This window comes from Lithobates pipiens, unplaced genomic scaffold (genome assembly GCF_037356315.1).
Source record: "Lithobates pipiens isolate NorthernLeopardFrog02 unplaced genomic scaffold, aLitPip1_a1.2 Scaffold_23, whole genome shotgun sequence".
Classification (NCBI taxonomy): Eukaryota; Metazoa; Chordata; class Amphibia; order Anura; family Ranidae; genus Lithobates; species Lithobates pipiens.
The window spans coordinates 250,556,770-250,575,751 of NW_027507785.1; the positions used below are offsets into that span (position 1 = coordinate 250,556,770).

Sequence of the window (18,982 nt, forward strand, 5' to 3'; positions counted from 1 at the left end):
GATGGTTGTTGTAAAGAATGTAGCCCCATCATTGATGGTCAGTAGGAATAATGTAGCCCCAACATTTGTGTTCAGTGGCACCTACCTTGCAAACTCCATGTCCTGCACTGCTCCTCATGATGACATCACAGTCAACAGTATGCTGTAACCTGCCCAAATGTTGTAGTTTGGGGAACACTATTTTAGAGTGACCAGATGATTACAATATGTACTATAGGTATGTGACATCAATAACGGATGCATTTTTTTTCATATTTAAAAGAATAAATGGCAGTTCTTTAAACAAATTTTAACATGTTGTTTTATTATACAGTAATAATATCACAGCATGGATGTACATAAAAAAAAATAGAGGTACTTAGACAATGTATAGATTCAGAGTTATGAGTTATACCTGATCTGAAAGATTCTAAATAATAATTGATATAAGTATAGTATATAAGTATATATATATATATATCTATATATAAGTATATATATTGGTATATGTTATAACTGTTGTTAAAATGTAATGCATGATGTAATGCAATAGATTACATTAGATCTAGATGACAGGAGTTGTACAATTAGTTACAGTCCAGTATTAGTTACAGTCCAGACAGCTCCCAAACTAAAATATGAAAGCAAGATAAAGTAACATGTCATCAAAACTGATTTATACCTATATATTTTTAGAACGTTTATGTGTAAATCTATTCTTCGCACAAGCTATTATTGATAATTCTATCTAAGTACATAGGCACGTTTTATTCCTTATTTATTATTTTTAATACAATACAGAGCTTTTAACTCTCCTAAAAAGTTTAATAAACTACAATAACATGTAAATATGCTATTTTTTCTTTGAGTGCTTAATAACATGTGGAACCTTCTACTTGCGTATCCTTCATATTGTTCTATTATAGTTTTTGCATACTATACTTAAATATAAGCAACGTATATATTTTGTCCTTTCAGATTTGAATATCTTTTTTTGTTCATTTTGTTATGCTTTATAGCAGTGGACATCAACCCTGTCCTCAGGGCCCACTAACAGGCCAGGTTTTATGTATTACCTTGGGGAGATGCCAACTAGAATACTACAATCACTGAACAGCAAATGAGATCACCTGTGATGTATTGGTGAGGACAGGGTTGATGACCACTGCTTTATGGTACAACTATTGATATCCGTTACTTAACAAAACTGGATGCTGTTATATGCATTTATTATTTTTGATAAAATCAATAAAAACCTTAAAGTTTAAAAAAGAAAAGATAGAATTAAAAAAATATATTTTTACTTTTAGTACATTTAACACTTATAGGGGGGGGGTTTACTAAAACTGATGTGTACAAAATCTGGTGCAGCTCTGCATAGATACCAATTAGCATCCAGGATTTATTGTCAAAGCTTAAGTGCTCCAGTTTTAGCAAATCTCCCCCTTAGTCTTGGTTCACATTGAGGCGGCTTCAAAGTCACCCGACTCTAAAGCCGCCCCGAACAGTGTGACTTCAGAGTGGCTTTCAAAAGACTTCTTTAATAGAAGTCAATGCAAGGCGCTCCGAAGTCGCCCCCAAGTAGTGAAGGAACCTTTTTCTAAGACAGAGTAACTTGAGTAGCTCAGATTAGAACGGTTTCATTGCACTGAATGTAACGCATATTCTAAGATGGCTAAGTTGCCTGAACCGGCACTCAGTTTTTTTAAAATAGTCATAATTTATAATCATTAGGATTCTATTTTTCCCAACAAACAAGTTTATGAAAATGTGGTATAGAATGTTTTAAAAATATCTTCTTGATCAGCCTGTAACTGATGGAATGCCTGAATGGATACACCAATCCCACACTCCCCAACCACAGGTCAATACTTACTGAGATCCAATGCCCTTGGCCTTTGGGGATTGTTTACATCCAGAGGGCTTACTGCCAACCAGCACCACAGACCACGGGAAATGGAGCTTGGTAAGCCTATATCTGTAGTGGGGGATGGTGGGTTAAGTGAAGGCAAAGGTGCAAAAAAGAATAAGCGTACTTTATCTGAAAGAATGAGACTGAAGATCATACTACACATGCAAATTCGAGCAATCACGCTGTGATTTGTCCAATCACAGTGTGATCTGCTGTGAGAGCCTTAGCCAATCAAGTCCACACCCCACACTATATAAGGCTGCTTACACAGCAGCCGTGTATAGTGTGATAATAATGTGGAGAAGAGAACTTGAGCTAGATTAGGTAGGTTAGTGGCGTGCAGGCAGTTTAGTATATATATGTACTGTATGTATGCCCTTTGGGTCTGGTATAGATTTTAAGGGGAACTCCATGGCAATTTTTTTTTAAAAAGTCCAAAATCCATACCAGACCTTTATCCGAGCAAGCAGTCTGGCAGACCAGGATGAGCGAGGGCTGCTCCCTTCCTGAACCTCAAAAAGTAAAAAGCACAATAGACAGTTTTTGACAATTCCTTTATTTAAAAAAAAGGAAAAAAGTGTCCCACAATATTCATCCATCTTCAATCACGGCGCCTGATGGCCCTGCCCCTGCCTATATAACAGCTGTCACAGCCAAAAGACAGCAGTCGCCGGGAGGGCGAGTTTTTACTTTTATATTTTTGTGTCTGTCGGCAGGTGTGATTGAAGATGGATGGACATTGTGGGACATTTTTTATTTCATTTTTTATTTTTTAATAAAGGAATTGTCAAAAACTGTCTATTGTGGTTTTTACTTTTTGACACTTTTTTGGTGAATGGGTAGGGGTACAATGTACCCCATACCCATTCATATAGGGGGGCCAGGATTTGGGGGCCCCCTTGTTAAAGGGGGCTTCCAGATTCTGAACCCCCCACCCACAGATCCCCGCAACCACCAGGTCAAGGTTGTGGGGATGAGGCCCTTGTCCCCAGCAAAATTGGAACAAGGTGCTTTGGGGTAGGGCCCCAAAGCACCCTCCCTACATTGAGGGCAAGCAGCCTGGTATAGTTCAGGAGGGGGGCTGCTCACTCGCCCCCCCCTCTTGGCCTGCCAGGCTGCTTGCTCAGATAAAGGTCTGGTATGGATTTTGGGGGGACCCCACACCAATTTAAAAAAAAATTTGGGAGTGGAGATCCCCTTTATCTATGCCAGACCCAAAGGGCCTTGTATAGATTTTGGGGGGGACCCTGTGCCTTTTTTGGTTTTGATGTGGCCTGGTATGGACTGGGAAGGACCCACGCCAATTTAATTTATTCCTTGATTTTTCATCTATATTGCTGGGAGCCAGCAATACATTACAGCCGCGAGGAAGTTGGAGCCCTGGTTCACACTGGTGTGATTTGACATGTCAAATCAGCGACAATTGCCAGCAATGGCACCATCCTAATCAATGTGGCACCACATTTGCGGCACCGCACCAATTTAAAAAGTAGTTTCTGTACTACTTTTTGCGATTTCAGCTTCCAATTTCCATTGACTACTGTGTAGAAACCCACACAGATGTCTGTGAAATTGCCGCTGAAATTGGAACTGACATGAGGGAGTGAAATCGTGCGAGTTCGGGCTTTGCATATTAAGGGTATTGCTTCATGATTCATTCATTTCATTGTCATTTTCCACTATCTCGCAATTCTAATTTTTGTACATAGCCAAAGCTAAGAGCAGGGCAAGAATACACAGTGCACACAGTCCGTAAACTATTGACAATTTCTCTTTGTGGGTCCGAACCACGCGGGTCTTAGTAGGTTTTAGGATCCGATCAAATGTAGTCATAATCTGCTTCCTGGCCATTGGCCATTTCCCTGGACCTATCAAACGGTACTGTGCTGGCGTGCATGGTCCAAAGACTACTTTTAATGCTAGAAAAGGATCTGTCACAAGCAGTCCTAGAATATTTGGTTTACAGCCTATCTCCTGGGCTAGTTCATCCAGATATTCAATGTAATCCATCTGAAGACTGTATTCTTTGCCAAACCTGTAATAAGCAAAAATTTACAAGATCATTGATTATATTTTTACATTACAGACCAATTAAAGTAACATTAAAACCAGCAGTTAAAAAAAAAATCTCACCACTCTCTTTCTCCTGCCTGCCCATGGAGGGAGCATCAGGAGCCATTAGCTTCTGCTGCTGGCAATCACAGCCTGTGAGGAGAGAGTGGGGGCGGCACAGATCGGAGTTGTGTATGTCAATATACACACATATTGTGGCTTGGGATTGAGCCCACATTAGCGCCCCCATAGCAAACAGTTTGCTATGGAGGCATTCAGCAGGGGGGGGGAGCCAGGAGTGCCAACAGGAGACCCCAGGAGAGGAGGATCTGGGCTGGTTTGTGAAAAAAATCCATTGCAGAAAGTAGGTATCAGATCCTTTGGTATGGACGTTGCCACCTGTACGCATACTTGTTTTTCTGTGAGCATGAAAGCTGTTCACTTTCTAGGTAGTCCTGATCTAGGCTGACAATGTGACTAAAGAGTCACCATTGTGGGCATTTGCTTAATGATGAGTCATAAGCCCCTCACTCCCACCTTCATGCCTTTTATAATAACTAGCAGTGGGGATCTAACAGGGAATGAGTAATGGGGGCATTATCTCCCTGTAAGCCCCCTCCCCCGCATACATAATCGAATACTAGCGATACTTCCACAGATATTTCCCTGGGGACAGGAACATGCAGGGAAAGAATACGTGATCATTTTAGTACAAGAATAAAATAAGGTGTTTCGATTTTTTTTTTTCAATTGGGTGCTGTACAAACAATCTATGCCACCCAACCCTGTCTTTAATATCACGTTAAGAGATATGAGTAGAGTTCCACTTTCCTCCTCATTTTCTATAAACTTGAAATCAGTCAATGTTAACCATGATAGTGAAATGTTTGCATAGACACAGCATTTCCCACAGATCAAAGAGGAAATGTCAATCTCAAGCACAAAAATAATAATTCCTGTTTGCAGGCTATACAATTGCACTGCCATGTTGTGTTTTTTTTTCACACTAAAGGGTTAATTTAATAAATCTGACAACTAGAGTATCTGTGTTTAAGTCAAACACCCAATCAGGCTAAAGCTAAGACTTGTTTTTTTTTCCTTTTGGCATAAATTAATAAATTAATAAAAATTGATCTTTGTAAGCACCCCTGTCAGTGTTAAATGGTTTGTGCCAACCTCTTAGCTGACACTTTTGCTGGACAGCTTGGTCTGTTAAATGAAGTTGAATAACAAATATATTGACTGGATCATACAGTTTAAAATAAAGGAAAATGGCCTCAAAAAAGGAAACTAATTCAGCTAAGAATTGGTAAGTGATGAGAGTTTAATACCGCCTAAAGTGGGCATTAAGTAGAATACAGAAAAGCTGTTATGGTTACATAGTTACATAGGAGGTGGGGTTGAAAAAAGACACAAGTCCATCAAGTCCAACCTATGTGTGTGATTATATGTCAGTATTAACTTGTATATCCCTGTATGTTGCGGTCGTTCAGGTGCTCATCTAATAGTTTTTCGAAACTATCAGTGCCCTCCGCCGAGACCACCGCCTGTGGAAGGGAATTCCACATCCTTGCCGCTCTTACAGTAAAGAACCCTCTACATAGTTTAAGGTTAAACTTCTTTCCTTCTAATTTTAATGATTGGCCAATGGCCAAGTGTCTTATAAAACTCTGCAAAAAAGTTTTATCCCTATTGTGGGGTCACCAGTACGGTAAATTTAAATCATATCCTCTCTCAAGGGTCTCTTCTCCAGAGAGGATAAGTTCAATGCTCGCTACCTTTCTTCTTAAGTAATTTTCTCCAGACCCTTTATTGGCTTTGTTGCCCTTCTTTGTACTGGCTCCATTTCCAGTACATCCTTCCTGAAGACTGGTGCCCAGAACTGGACAGCATACTCCAGGTGAGGCCGGACCAGAGTCTTGTAGAGTGGGAGCATTATCGCTTTATCTCTGGAGTTAATCCCCTTTTTAATGCATGCCAATATTCTGTTTGCTTTGTTGCTTTGTCTACTAGGACCTCTAAGTCCTGTTCCATCCTAGATTCCCCCCAGAGGTTCAATCCCTAGTGAGTAGATTGCATTTATATTTTTGCCACCCAAATGCATTATTCTACATTTTTCTACATTAACCACTTCAGCTCCGGACCAATAAACACCTTAAGGACCAGAGGTCTTTTTGCAATTTCGCACTGCGCTGTTTTAACTGGTAATTGCGCGGTCATGCAATATTGCACCCAAACGAAATTTGCGTCCTTTTCTTCCCACAAATAGAGCTTTCTTTTGATGGTATTTGATTGCCTCTGCGATTTTTTTTTTTTTGCGATATAAATGGAAAAAGAGCGAAAATTTTGAAAAAAAAAGATATTTTCTTCTTTTTGTTATAAGAAAAATCGAATAAACTAAATTTTAGTCATACATTGAGGGCAAAATTTATTCAGCCACATGTCTTTAGTAAAAAAAATGTCAATAAGCGTATATTTTTTGGTTTGCGCAAAAGTTATAGCGTCTACAAACTAGAGTACATTTTCTGGAATTTACACAGCTTTTAATTTATGACTGCCGATCTCATTTCTTGAGGTGCTAAAATGGCAGGGCAGTACAAATCCCCCCCAAATGACCCCATTTTGGAAAGTAGACACCCCAAGGAAATTGCTGATGGGTATGTTGAGCCCATTGAATATTTATTTTTTTTGTCCTAAGGGATTGAATAATGACAAAAAAAATAAAAAAAATTTTTTTTTACAAAAAGTTGTCACTAAATGATATATTGCTCACACATGCCATGGTTATATGTGGAATTGCACCCCAAAATATATATACTTCTCCCGAGTATGGCGATACCACGTGTGTGGGACTTTTTGGGAGTCTAGTCGCGCACGGCACCCCGAAAACCAATCACCACCTTCAGGATTTCTAAGGGTGCAAATTTTTGATTTAACTCCTCACTACCTATCACAGTTTCGAAGGCCATAAAATGCCAAAATAGCACAAAACCCCCCAAAATGACCCCATTTTGGAAAGTAGACACCCCAAGCTATTTACTGAGAGGCATGTTGAGTCCATGGAATATTTTATATTTTGCCACAAGTTGCGGGAATATTACAAACTTTTTTTTTTTTGCACCAAGTTGTCACTAAATGATATATTGCTCACACATGCTATGGGCATATGTGAAATGACACCCCAAAATACATTCTGCTGCTTCTCCCGAGTACGGGGATACCACATGTGTGGGACTTTTTGGGAGTCTAGTCGCGCACGGCACCCCGAAAACCAATCACCACCTTCAGGATTTCTAAGGGTGCAAATTTTTGATTTAACTCCTCACTACCTATCACAGTTTCGAAGGCCATAAAATGCCAAAATAGCACAAAACCCCCCCAAATGACCCCATTTTGGAAAGTAGACACCCCAAGTTATTTACTGAGAGGCATGTTGAGTCCATGGAATATTTTATATTTTGCCAAAAGTTGCGGGAATATTACAAACTTTTTTTTTTTGCACAAAGTTGTCACTAAATGATATATTGCTCACACATGCTATGGGCAGAAGTCAAATTACACCCCAAAATAAATTCTGCTGCTTCTCCCGAGTACGGGGATACCACATGTGGGGGACTTTTTGGGAGCCTAGCCACGTACGGGACCCCGAAAACCAAGCACTGCCTTCCGGATTTGAATATAAAATGCTATAAAAAACAAACTAACCAGAGTCACCCGTAACACTTATACGGTGATCAGTGGTGAAAGGGTTAACTAGGGGCAATCAGGGGGTTCAAATTTTTATTAGGTAGTATATGGGGGTCCCTGGCGCTATATAAAAACCTGACGGGGAACCTAAATAACTAACTGGCTAACCAGCGTCACCAGTGACACTTATACTGTGATCGCTGGTGAAAGGGGGTGAAAGGGTTAACTAGCAGCAATCAGGGGGTTAAAACCATTATTGGGTAGTATATCGGGGTACCTAGCGCTATAAAAACCTGGCGGTGAACCTAAAAAAATAACTAGCTACCTAGCGACACTAGCGACACTGATGCAGCGTTCAGAAAAATTATCGCTTAGTGACACTGGCAAAAGGGGGTGAAAGGGTTAACTAGCGGAAATCAGGGGGTTAAAACCATTATTGGGTAGTATATCGGGGTACCTAGCGCTATAAAAACCTGGCGGTGAACCTAAAAAAATAACTAGCTACCTAGCGACTGTAGCGACACTAATGCAGCGATCAGAAAAACGATCGCTTAGTGACACTGGCAAAAGGGGGTGAAAGGGTTAACTAGCGGCAATCAGGGGGTTAAAACCATTATTGGGTAGTATATCGGGGTACCTAGCGATATAAAAACCTGGCGGTGAACCTAAAAAAATAACTAGCTACCTAGCGACACATGCAGCGATCAGAAAAATGATCGCTTAGTGACACTGGCAAAAGGGGGTGAAAGGGTTAACTAGCGGCAATCAGGGGGTTAAAAACATTATTGGGTAGTATATCGGGGTACCTAGCGCTATAAAAACCTGGCGGTGAACCTAAAAAAATAACTAGCTACCTAGCGACTGTAGCGACACTAATGCAGCGATCAGAAAAACGATCGCTTAGTGACACTGGCAAAAGGGGGTGAAAGGGTTAACTAGCGGCAATCAGGGGGTTAAAAACATTATTGGGTAGTATATCGGGGTACCTAGCGATATAAAAACCTGGCGGTGAACCTAAAAAAATAACTAGCTACCTAGCGACACTAGCGACACATGCAGCGATCAGAAAAATGATCGCTTAGTGACACTGGCAAAAGGGGGTGAAAGGGTTAACTCTAGGGGCAATCAGGGGGTTAAATCTTTATTGGGGGGTGATAGGGGGCTACCCTGGACTTAACACTAACTGTCCTGACAGTTTTTACTGTCACAACTGACACTGAATGCATTGATCAGTAAAGAAATGATCAATGCAATCAGTGACACTGTGACTGGGGGGGGAGGGGGGGCGGGGGGGGGGATCGGGGGGCGATCGGGGGGGGGGGATCGGGGGGGGTTTGTGTGCCTGTGTGTACCTACATGTCAGTGTAGTGTTGGTGCACACTTACTTTTACTCTTCTCCTCGTAGTCCGGTCAAAAAGACCGCCCCGAGGAGAATGACATCACTTCCTCCTTCCTGTGTAAACAATACACAGGGGAGGAAGCTTCTCATTGGCCAGGAGCGATCCAGAGGGGGTGGCCGAAAACCAACGGCCATCCCCTCATCACGGAGCGCTCCTGGACCGAATCGAACCGCCGTAAACAGCGGGAGGGGGTCCGATCGGACCCCCCACCCGCTGGAAGGCAATCACGTAGATGTACGTGATTGTGCCTGCCTGTGCCATTGTGCTGACGTACAATGGCAATACGGCGGTCCTCAAGTGGTTAAACCTCATTTGCCATGTAGTTGCCCACACCATTCATTTGTTCAGATCTGCTTCCAAGGTTTCCACATCCTACAGAGACGTTATTGCCCTGCTTAGCGTCATTCACAAATACAGAGATTGAACTGTTTACCCCATCCTCCAGGTCTTTTATGAACAAATTAAACAGGATTGGTCCCAGCACAGAACCCTGGGGGACCCTCTTGCCACCCCTACTCATTCCAAGTATTCCCTATTTATTAGCACCCTCTGAACTCGCCCTTATAGTCAGTTTTCAATCCATGTACTCACCCTATTGTTCATGCCAACGGATCTCACTTTGTACAGTAAATGTTTATGGGGAACTGTGCCAAATGCTTTTGCAAAATCCAGATACACCACGTCTACGGGCCTTCATTTATCTAGATGGCAGTTCCCCTCCTCATAGAAGGTTAATAGATTGGTTTGGCAAGAACGATTCTTCATGAATCCAAGCTGATTACTGCTAATGATACAGTTTTCATTACAAAAATTGTGTATATAGTGCCTTATCATCTCCTCCAAGAGCTTGCATATTATTGATGTTAGGCTAACTGGTCTGTAGTTCCCAGAAATGTATGTTGGCCTTTTTTAAATATTGGTGCTGCATTGGCTTTTCTCCAATCAGTTGGTACCATTCCAGTCAGTAGACTGTCAGTAAAAATTAGGAACAATGGTCTGGCAATTGACTGAGGTCCCTAAGTACCCTCGGGGGCAAACCATCTGGTCTTGATGATTTATTAATATTAAGTTTCCCAAGTCTACTTCTAATTCTGTCCTCTGTTAGCCATGACGATGCTTCCTGTGATGTGTCATGAGGACAAACACTGCAGTTTTGGTTAGTGAAAACCCCAGATTCCTTCGTAAAGACTGAGGAGAATTCAATACCTTCGCCATCTCCTCATCCTTTGTAACCAAATGTCTTTCCTCATTCTTTATGTGGCCAGTATGGTCTGTCCTCCCTTTTTTACTGTTTATATACTTAAAGAATTCCTTGGGATTTTTTTTGCTCTACTCCGCTATGTGTCTTTCGTGTTCTATCTTAGCTGTCTTAATTACACCCTTACATATCTTTTTGCATTCTTTGTAAAGTCTGAATGCTGATGATGATGTCTCAGCCTTGTATTTTTTGAAGGTCTCCTTCTGTATTTTATATGCATTTTTACATTGAAGTTAAGCCATCCAGGACTTTTGATTGCTCTTTTAAATTTACTTCCCAATGGGATGCACTGACTAATTCCCTTATTTAATATGCTCTTAAAGCAAACCCATCTCTCCTCTGGGTTCTTTGTTTCTAAGATTTTATTCCAATTTATATCTTGTAGCAAGATTTATAGTTTAGGGAAGATTGCTCTTTTGAATTTCATGCCTTTGTGTTCCCCTTGTGTTTTCTATTTGTGTGATTTATACTGAAGCCAATTGACCTGTGATCGCTGTTTCCTAAATTGCCCCACATTTCCACATCCGTTATCAGGTCTGTATGGTTGGTAATCAGTGGATCTAGTATCTCCTTGTTTCTAGTTGGTGCGTCTACCATCTGACCCATGAAATTGTCGTGTTAGGAACTGTCCATTTAGCTAGTTAACTGGCACGCCTAAGCCCTTGTACACGCGGTCGGAGATTCCGACGGAATGTGTCCGATCGGACCATATTGTCGGATAATCCGACTGTGTGTGGTCTCCATCGGACTGTTTCCGTCGGAATATCCGACGGACCAAGTTTTCCAACTTGTCTATAAAATTTTCCGACAACATGCTCCGATCGGACATACTCCGATCATGTGTAGCCTACTCCGACGGACAAAGTGCCATGCATGCTCAGATCAAATTCCTAGACCAAAGCTATTGGCTACTAGCCTGAACGTAGTGCCGTCGTAACGAAATAACGTCATCACGTTATGTACAATCGGATTTTCCGACAACTTTGTCTGACCGTGTGTATGCAACAGTTTCAGACAAAATCCGTCGGACAAAATCCAACGGATTTGGTTGTCAGAATGTCCGACCGAGTGTACAAAGGCTTAGACAAATGTGTGGTTCCCTCCGCCCAGTCTATGTCTGGATAATTAAAATCCCTCATTATGATAACACTTCCCATCCTTGCTGCTAATCCAAATTGTGATAGAAGGTCCATCTCCCCCTTCTCCCTCAGGTAAGGGGGCCTATAGCATACTCCCAGTATTATTTTCCCCTTAGCTTCATTCCTTTGGAGCTCTACCCATAAGAAATCCACCTCCTCCCTAGCTCCCTTATTGATGTCATCGCTCACATTCACTTGTGCATTATTCTTGATATATAGTCATACCCCCCCCCCCCCCCCTTTATTACCCTCTTGATCCCTGTGATAAAGGAAATACTCTTGAATGGTTGTCAGCCAATCATGAGAGCTGTTGAACTAGGTCTTTGAAATTCCCACAAAATCTAAATCCTCCTCGTTCAACCGTATCTCTAGTTCACCCATCTTATCCACCAGGCTCCTGACATTGGTGAATATGCCACATAATTTAGATCGCTCACATACTGTCCTCTTATTGGGTTTTCCGAGATTGCAAATATGACTTGTTACTATACATACCTTGGGTTTATGTGCTTTAGTCAACCCACTATTAATGCCCCCAATACTACCCCCTGGAATATGTTCATTGCTGACTATCTCTATCTCTGGACCCTCCCCCCAGTCACCTAGTTTAAAAACCCCTCTAATTTTTTGGCCATCTTCACTCCTAGCAGATCTGCACCCTCCTAATTTAGGTGCTGTCCTTCCCTTCTATAGAACTGGTGACCGACTGAGAAGTCGGCCCAGTTCTCCAGGATCCCAAACCCCTCTTTACTACACCAGTTCCTTAATCCACTTGTTTACTTCCCTAATCTCCCTCTGCCTTTCTGGTGCGGCTCGAGGTACCGGTAGTATTCCTGAGAATACTACCTTGGAGGTCTTTCTTCACAAGACACAGTCAGTTTTTTTAATGTTAACTGGTTATGACTGTTCTGCTCAATCTCCCATGCAATCTGACACTTGCAGGGCTTGTCAGTGTCTAAGGCCACCCCTACGGTTTCAATAATATTACTAACAGGATATTTCAGATGCTACTTACTTGATGACTCCTGTTATAACCTCCTGCTTCCAACTCTGGTTTTTAACTCACCACTTAGTCCAGTTCCACTTGGTCTAAGTTCCAGCAAGCAAAAAGGTGGCAAGCTCAAAGATGAGCGGGCTCAAAATGAGTTCTACAGAAAGTTATATAGGCCTCAAGCAACTTTGACCAATTAACCACTCCCCTTAATTAGTAGGCCGAAGGAAGGAAAAAAAAAAAAAACTGGCTGTTTAAAAAGTGACAGAAAAGGTGTTAAAAAAGCTGCAAGGAAAAACCCCAAAAAGAATCTAAAACTGCAACACAGAAATCACCAGCAGTCAAAAGCAAAACTTGTTCACACTCTCCACTCAAGGTTCACACTGTTCAGCTTCCAACCAGAAAGTCTGGTAATCTTTATTAAAGCTAAAGTTATTTTAACCTATTACCATATAACATTTTGCTTGTGTAATATATTAAATAGGTATTCTGATATTTGGGTATATATTTAAATCATTGAGTGTGTTTTTGTCCATTATACTACTCCCAGCTAGGGATGGGCAAGCACCTCCCCCTCCCTCCCAATAATGTATGAGAGGACAACAAGGAGAGGCAGATGTTCCCTTGGCACTGTAAGGGGGCCAGCAACAAATGTGTCCATAGGCAAAGTGGTGTTTAGTGAGTTTGCCTGTGCTATCCAGTCACAGAATTCAGAGGAGGTGGTGGACTAAACCTTCTTCATTCTCCTCATCCTCTGTCACGCAAGCAGAGACAAGTGTGCAGTCCCCTGCAGTTGGCAGAGTGGATAAACCTGCCTCCTTCTCCACATCTATTCCTGCCAAAACCCCAACATCAGACATTGAGGAGTTATTTGACCACAGCATCAACCACTTGCTCCTTGATGATGCCCAGCCATTACTGGATTCAGATGTTAGTTCTGAGGCTTAGGATGACAGGAACATGAGCCTAGAGAGAGGGAGGAACACTAGTAGACAAATTGGCATGCATGTTCCCCAAGCCGCATCGTATTGCCATGTTGTCTCCAATGGAAATGATGAAGATGGAGGAGATGATGATGATGATGAGATCACTGATGCGACTTGGGTGCCAGATAGAGAAGAGGAGGAAATTGAAGGTAAAGAGGCCGACATCAAGAAAGGTTAGAGAGCAGCCACCCTATTCCATCACATTCTGCAGCTGTTATCTCCTAGCCCACTCCCCAAAGCTCAGCTGTCTGGGCCTTTTTTTAGCACATCTGCAGCAGATCGCACTGTTGCTATCTGCAAACTGTGTCTCAGACACATCAAACGTGGCAAAAACACCAACCAGATGCATATCATTGCAATTTTTTTGCCTTCATCAAGAGCACCTCTATAGGGTTATGGTGGGAAGGTGCCCCTGACACCCAAAGAGTATTTTTTCTGCACCTGTTTGACAGGTGCATATCATTGCAATTTTTTACAGCAAGGCCAATTCAAGAGTTATAGTGGGAAGGCACCACCGACACCCAAAGACCAATTTTTACGCACCCATTACTTCTATACAAAGTCAAAGTGATGCCAGAATGTATCCAAAAATATATAACCTTGTTCCCAGTGCACTACATTGTGGTCTCATCATACACACTGGTTCCCCAGCTGTTGCTGAGCAAAATGAAGTTAGCTTGCAGGGAAAATTTCATTTTTTTGACTTGATAAATGCAATTATTGCTGCAGCAGATTGTAGACATGGTACAGATCTGCCACTTTACAGGTAGACTAAGGGGACCCCCAGGCACTAAATTGGAAGGAATTTTTCATTTTTAGGCTTTTACTTTAAAAATCAGAAAATAATTTCTTATTTAAAAATTACGTTTTTCACAAACTTTTTTGTTTATTGATACATGTCCCCCAGGGCAGGACCCCTATAACCATTGTATGCCCAATTACTTGCATATAAGCCTTCAAAATGGGCACTTTTGATTTTTGGCGTTCGGGTCCCATTGACTTTAATGGGGTTCGTCATTTTGGGTCCGAACTTTTTGGGTGTTTGAAAGATCTGGTGCGAATCGAACAGGGTCCGTTCGGCCCATCCTTACTCCCAGCTTCCCAATTGGTGTTACTGTGAATATTTCTACCTCAAAGACCTTGCCATTATTTTTCCTTATCTTATCTCACATGGATTGTAAACAGCAGTTTTATTTGAAACCCCCAATCAGGCTGGGCCAAATATACATTTTCTAGGTTTAGTGAACAAGTAGGATGCATTATACTAGCCACTGTACAGAAAGGAGAAGGAGATATAATGAATTGTTTACAAGTTAAACTTAAGTCCCATACACAAGGGCCGAATGCCAGATGACATAGGCCGTTTCAATAAAAACCGACCAACATGTGGCCCGCGTGTATGGCAGCTGGTCTGACAGAAGAATGGCTTCTGTCGGACAAGCATCCTAGAAAACCAGCAGCCAACTGGTTACCAATCAATGCTCTCGGCAAATAGCTGAAAGCACTGACTAAAGTGTTCTGGCGGGGGGGCTGTGCCTCAGCAGCTCCGACCTGAGCTGACAGTTTTTTTTTCGTTCAACTCGCTGGCCCCTCCCTCCTGTCGAGTTCCCCCATGGCAAACAGCTTGCTATGGGGGCACCCGAGCCAAGCCGCTGCTCCGTGTGTCCATTCAGACATGGAACCGCAGTTCGGCCTTGCCCACTCTCTTTCCTCATTGGCTCGCTAACTGTGACAGCAGAAGGAGCCAATGGTGCCCCGCTATTGTCTCGGTCAATGAGGAGGGAGAGTTCCTGTCAGCTGAGTCTCTCATGCAAGATCACTGGATCGAGATGGGCTCTGGTAAGTATTAGGGGGCTTCTACACGCAGAAGGTTTTTATTGTAATGCACAGAATGCATTACGATAAAAACTTTCTGACTTTAGATCCACTTAAACTCCTTCCTTGTACTTTACATTGTATTGAAAATATGTTTTTTTGTGTAAATGTAAATATCATGTAACACAATATACTTATACCTTACATTATGTTGTAAATCCTATTTAGTGTGCTATTTGTAAATATTATATAACCCTATCAATAAATGTATACTGCAAATGTAATTACTGTACTTTTTTTGTCTAAGAATCCTCAGATCTAGCAGTGTATATGTAAATACTCTTACACGGATTGGAGTGCACTCATATATACACTTAAGCTAGTTAACATAACATCCCCCTCTATCAAGCCCCTCACATGCCTTTTATCCAAGGGTTAGTTAGCCAGTCCTCCTTTTTCCTCCTGAGGTGGTGGAGGACAGTCTTAGCAGTGCACTGAATAGCACTCACGTAGTGACTGGTGGGTCTCGTTCAATGCAATATTTTTCTTAGCCAGGCTGTGTGATGATCTTTCTCCAGGGGACGGGTCCATGACAGTCTGGGCTCAGAGGAAGTGGATTGAATGAAGCTGGCCATCATTCAGCCCAAAATACTAAGAACATCTAGTGGTGGAAGGAATTACTGCAGGGGACAGCTGATTTATGATGGCCAGTATTACCTTATGACCATACTCAGTGAAAGATTATTTTTTTTATATTATTTGCCTATTTTTTTTTTTTTAAGCTGCAGTTCAGATTCAAATTAACATTGAATCCAGAAAGTATGAAGGCATACCTTGTTAATAAGATTTTCTGTTTCAGTTCAATGTCCTTCTGGATTTCATCTTGTGATGGAAATTTGCACAAACCTAAAAAGAATTAACATTAACAACGTAAAACTTTTGAATATAAGCTAGACATGTGCATGATGAAAAAATGTGCTTTATTAGGAATTCGTTCTAGTTCGATCTAGTTATTTAGTTTAGTAAAATTTGGTTGATTTGTTCAATTCGTATTTGGAATTCTTTGAATTCATAAATTTTCTTCCATTAGAAACATTCAAATCAATAAATTTGGAATCGGTCGAATTGAATTCTTTAGGTTTTTTCCAATTTGAATGTGGCAAAGTGAACAAACAAAAGAAAAATCTTCATTAAATGATTACAATGACTTTTTAAATGATCATTGGCTTAACTAAAACAGCATTATTTCAAAACGGTACTAATAACATACACAGTCTTTGATTTCAGCAATATGTGTACAGTTAGAATTTGACTGGAGTTCAATGTAAAATTTCATTCAAATTTCAGTCCGAATTTCCGAAATTCAGACAAATTTAATTTCATTCGGAGTTCAGTAAAATGAGTTTATATTGTAATTCGGGATTATGGATATATCCGAATCTCGAAATAACAAAAAAGTTGTCTGAATATTATTCAGAACAAAATGAACCAAAAATGTCTAATGTAAGCAAACATTGAATTTTCCATGCTATGTTTCACTGAGATAATATAGAAAAAAATATCTGTTTGGGTTTATTTACACCACTGTCCTGCATTTTCATATGGTACATGTTATAGGGTGTGATGCATGGCCATTCATTCTGAATTGCACCTAAGTGCACCATGCCATTGTTCTTGCATTGCAACACAACACAATACATGACAACCCACTAACAGGCACTGTGCATTGGCCTACTTCACCTTAAGTAGCCACCTTTTGAGGGTGCCTTATGTGTTTGCCTTGTTCATTGGGTGCCTCCAGACACTTAAATGCCAGATTATCTGGTCTTAAAAAGAGGGCACTCTTTGGAAAGGGCACAATAGAAACCATAGCGTTGTCAATGTGAACAGCTGATGGCCATTGCAGAGAACAACTAAAGCTGAACATTTCAATTCAGCAGGATCAGAGATGATAGGTTTAAGAAGGTAACAGAGTCTAGACAGACTTTAGGAAGGTAACAGAATATAGACAAACTGAGAGAAGACAAGAACTAGGAGTAAAACAAGCTAGGAGACAAATTCAAAGTTACAGAACCATGGCAATTAAACAGTACTAAGAATGCCCTGAAGGCAGCCTAAATACTGCATAGTAAAACCAGCCCATGATTACAGGGAAATAGAACACACACAACCTAATGGCAATAATCTGAATGCTGCAACAGGAAATTAGAGCATAGACTAAAAAGGGTATGGACCAATCAGGATGCATGACAACCTAACTTATAAAAGTGGGGTTTAGTGGTGGAAATTAGGTACTTAAAGGGTAAGCGCAGTTTTATATAAATAAGCTTATCAATTAGTTTATAAAGATAAGAATAACACATTAAAACAATTTTTGAAAATATTGGTTTATAACTCACTAACCTACAGCACTTTACTAATAACCAAATAACGCTCTTTCCAACCACTACAGTGTGATCTTCTGGCTCACATTGATCCCTAAATCATGAATTAAATGATGACATCCTGAGTCTTGGAGAAGAGCATCATTATCACATGTTGTGCACTAGACATGGGCCACCTAAGTGGCACAGAGGCCACACAGGAGACTGATGGTGACAGTGTGGTATTTTTAATCTTTATACCTTGCTTAGTAAGCTTATTTATTTGACCAAATATCAATGCCTTTCAGGCAAAAAGATCCCATATTTTGGATAGGAAAGTACATAACAATCTTTAATTTATTGTGCCTAAATATATTGTTGTTGATGACCAGGTACTGTTTGTCAGCCAACATGAAATTTTGTTAACATGCCAGGCAGGTAAAGAAACAGCACAGAATTGTGCATCTATTTCTCAGACCATACTATTAAAGGGTACCCATATGTGTGGAGAAAAATCACTCACATTGCCTCATCCGTAGATAGTTATGGAAATACAAAAAAGGAGAGTCCCAAAAGGTGACCAGTGTCTGATTTTAAAGGCACAGTAAACAATGGGGATATGGAAAAATAGTAATATTTATCGAGACATAGATATATACATGGTATGAAAAGGCAGTATTTTAACTAGCAGGAACACCTGAAATAACCTTTCCTGACATAAACACAAATGCAAATGCTAGCTTTGGACCAAAGCAATCTAGCTTTGAAGTCTCCAAAATTATAAGCAAGTATTCAGAATTACAAGCAGGTCAAGAAGATCGAATTTGGCCCTGAATTTATTTTGCTTGTCTACAAATTAGAACCTTTCCTTCGTGAGCTCATAGGCCAAGCACGATTATTAGCTTCTACTTTTCCAGTATAGTCATAAAATCTTACCTTTGAAGACTCTTGTTATCCACCGAGCTTGCATTTCTGAAGTTGCCATAATTGGACCAAGGGGCTGAATAAGACCAACAACACCCAGTGTGGCCTTCTCTAAGTTTTTAGGGAAGACACTTTTGTACAAATTTATTTGGTTTTCAACCTTTAAAATGGATTCATCGAGGAATGGAAACGAGTAGCGATATCCCGTAGCAAAGACAACAACATCAATATTTTCCTCAATGGTCCCATCATCGAACTTCACAGATGTTTCAGTGAACTCCGTCAGATTGGGTTTCACTATAACATATCCGCAGATGATACGACTTGGTAGTTCATCATTAAACAAAGGTTCTTTAAATTGAGTACTATGAAAAAATTGAGCCAAGACATGCTTAGTATAAAAAACAAAAGAGGTAAGACACTTTTTTGGGAAATGTAAGAATAATTTAGATCAATCACAATTTATCTCATCAAAT

The 18,982-nt window shown here is 40.7% G+C and overlaps 1 protein-coding gene across 2 annotated transcripts in view; it reads right to left on the reverse strand.

Moving 5' to 3' along the window:
* Positions 1-274: 274 nt before the first annotated feature.
* LOC143928259 (dimethylaniline monooxygenase [N-oxide-forming] 2-like) overlaps positions 275-18,982 on the reverse strand; it is an 81,114-nt gene continuing 62,406 nt past the window's right edge. For both annotated transcript variants that reach the window (XM_077453021.1, XM_077453022.1), the window contains exons 7-9: positions 18,519-18,871; positions 16,053-16,125; positions 275-3,926 (exon numbers count right to left, since the gene is read on the reverse strand). In XM_077453021.1, coding sequence (XP_077309147.1) covers positions 3,584-3,926; positions 16,053-16,125; positions 18,519-18,871 — 769 coding nt within the window. In that variant the 3' untranslated portion in view covers positions 275-3,583. The remainder of the gene's footprint in view (positions 3,927-16,052; positions 16,126-18,518; positions 18,872-18,982) is intronic.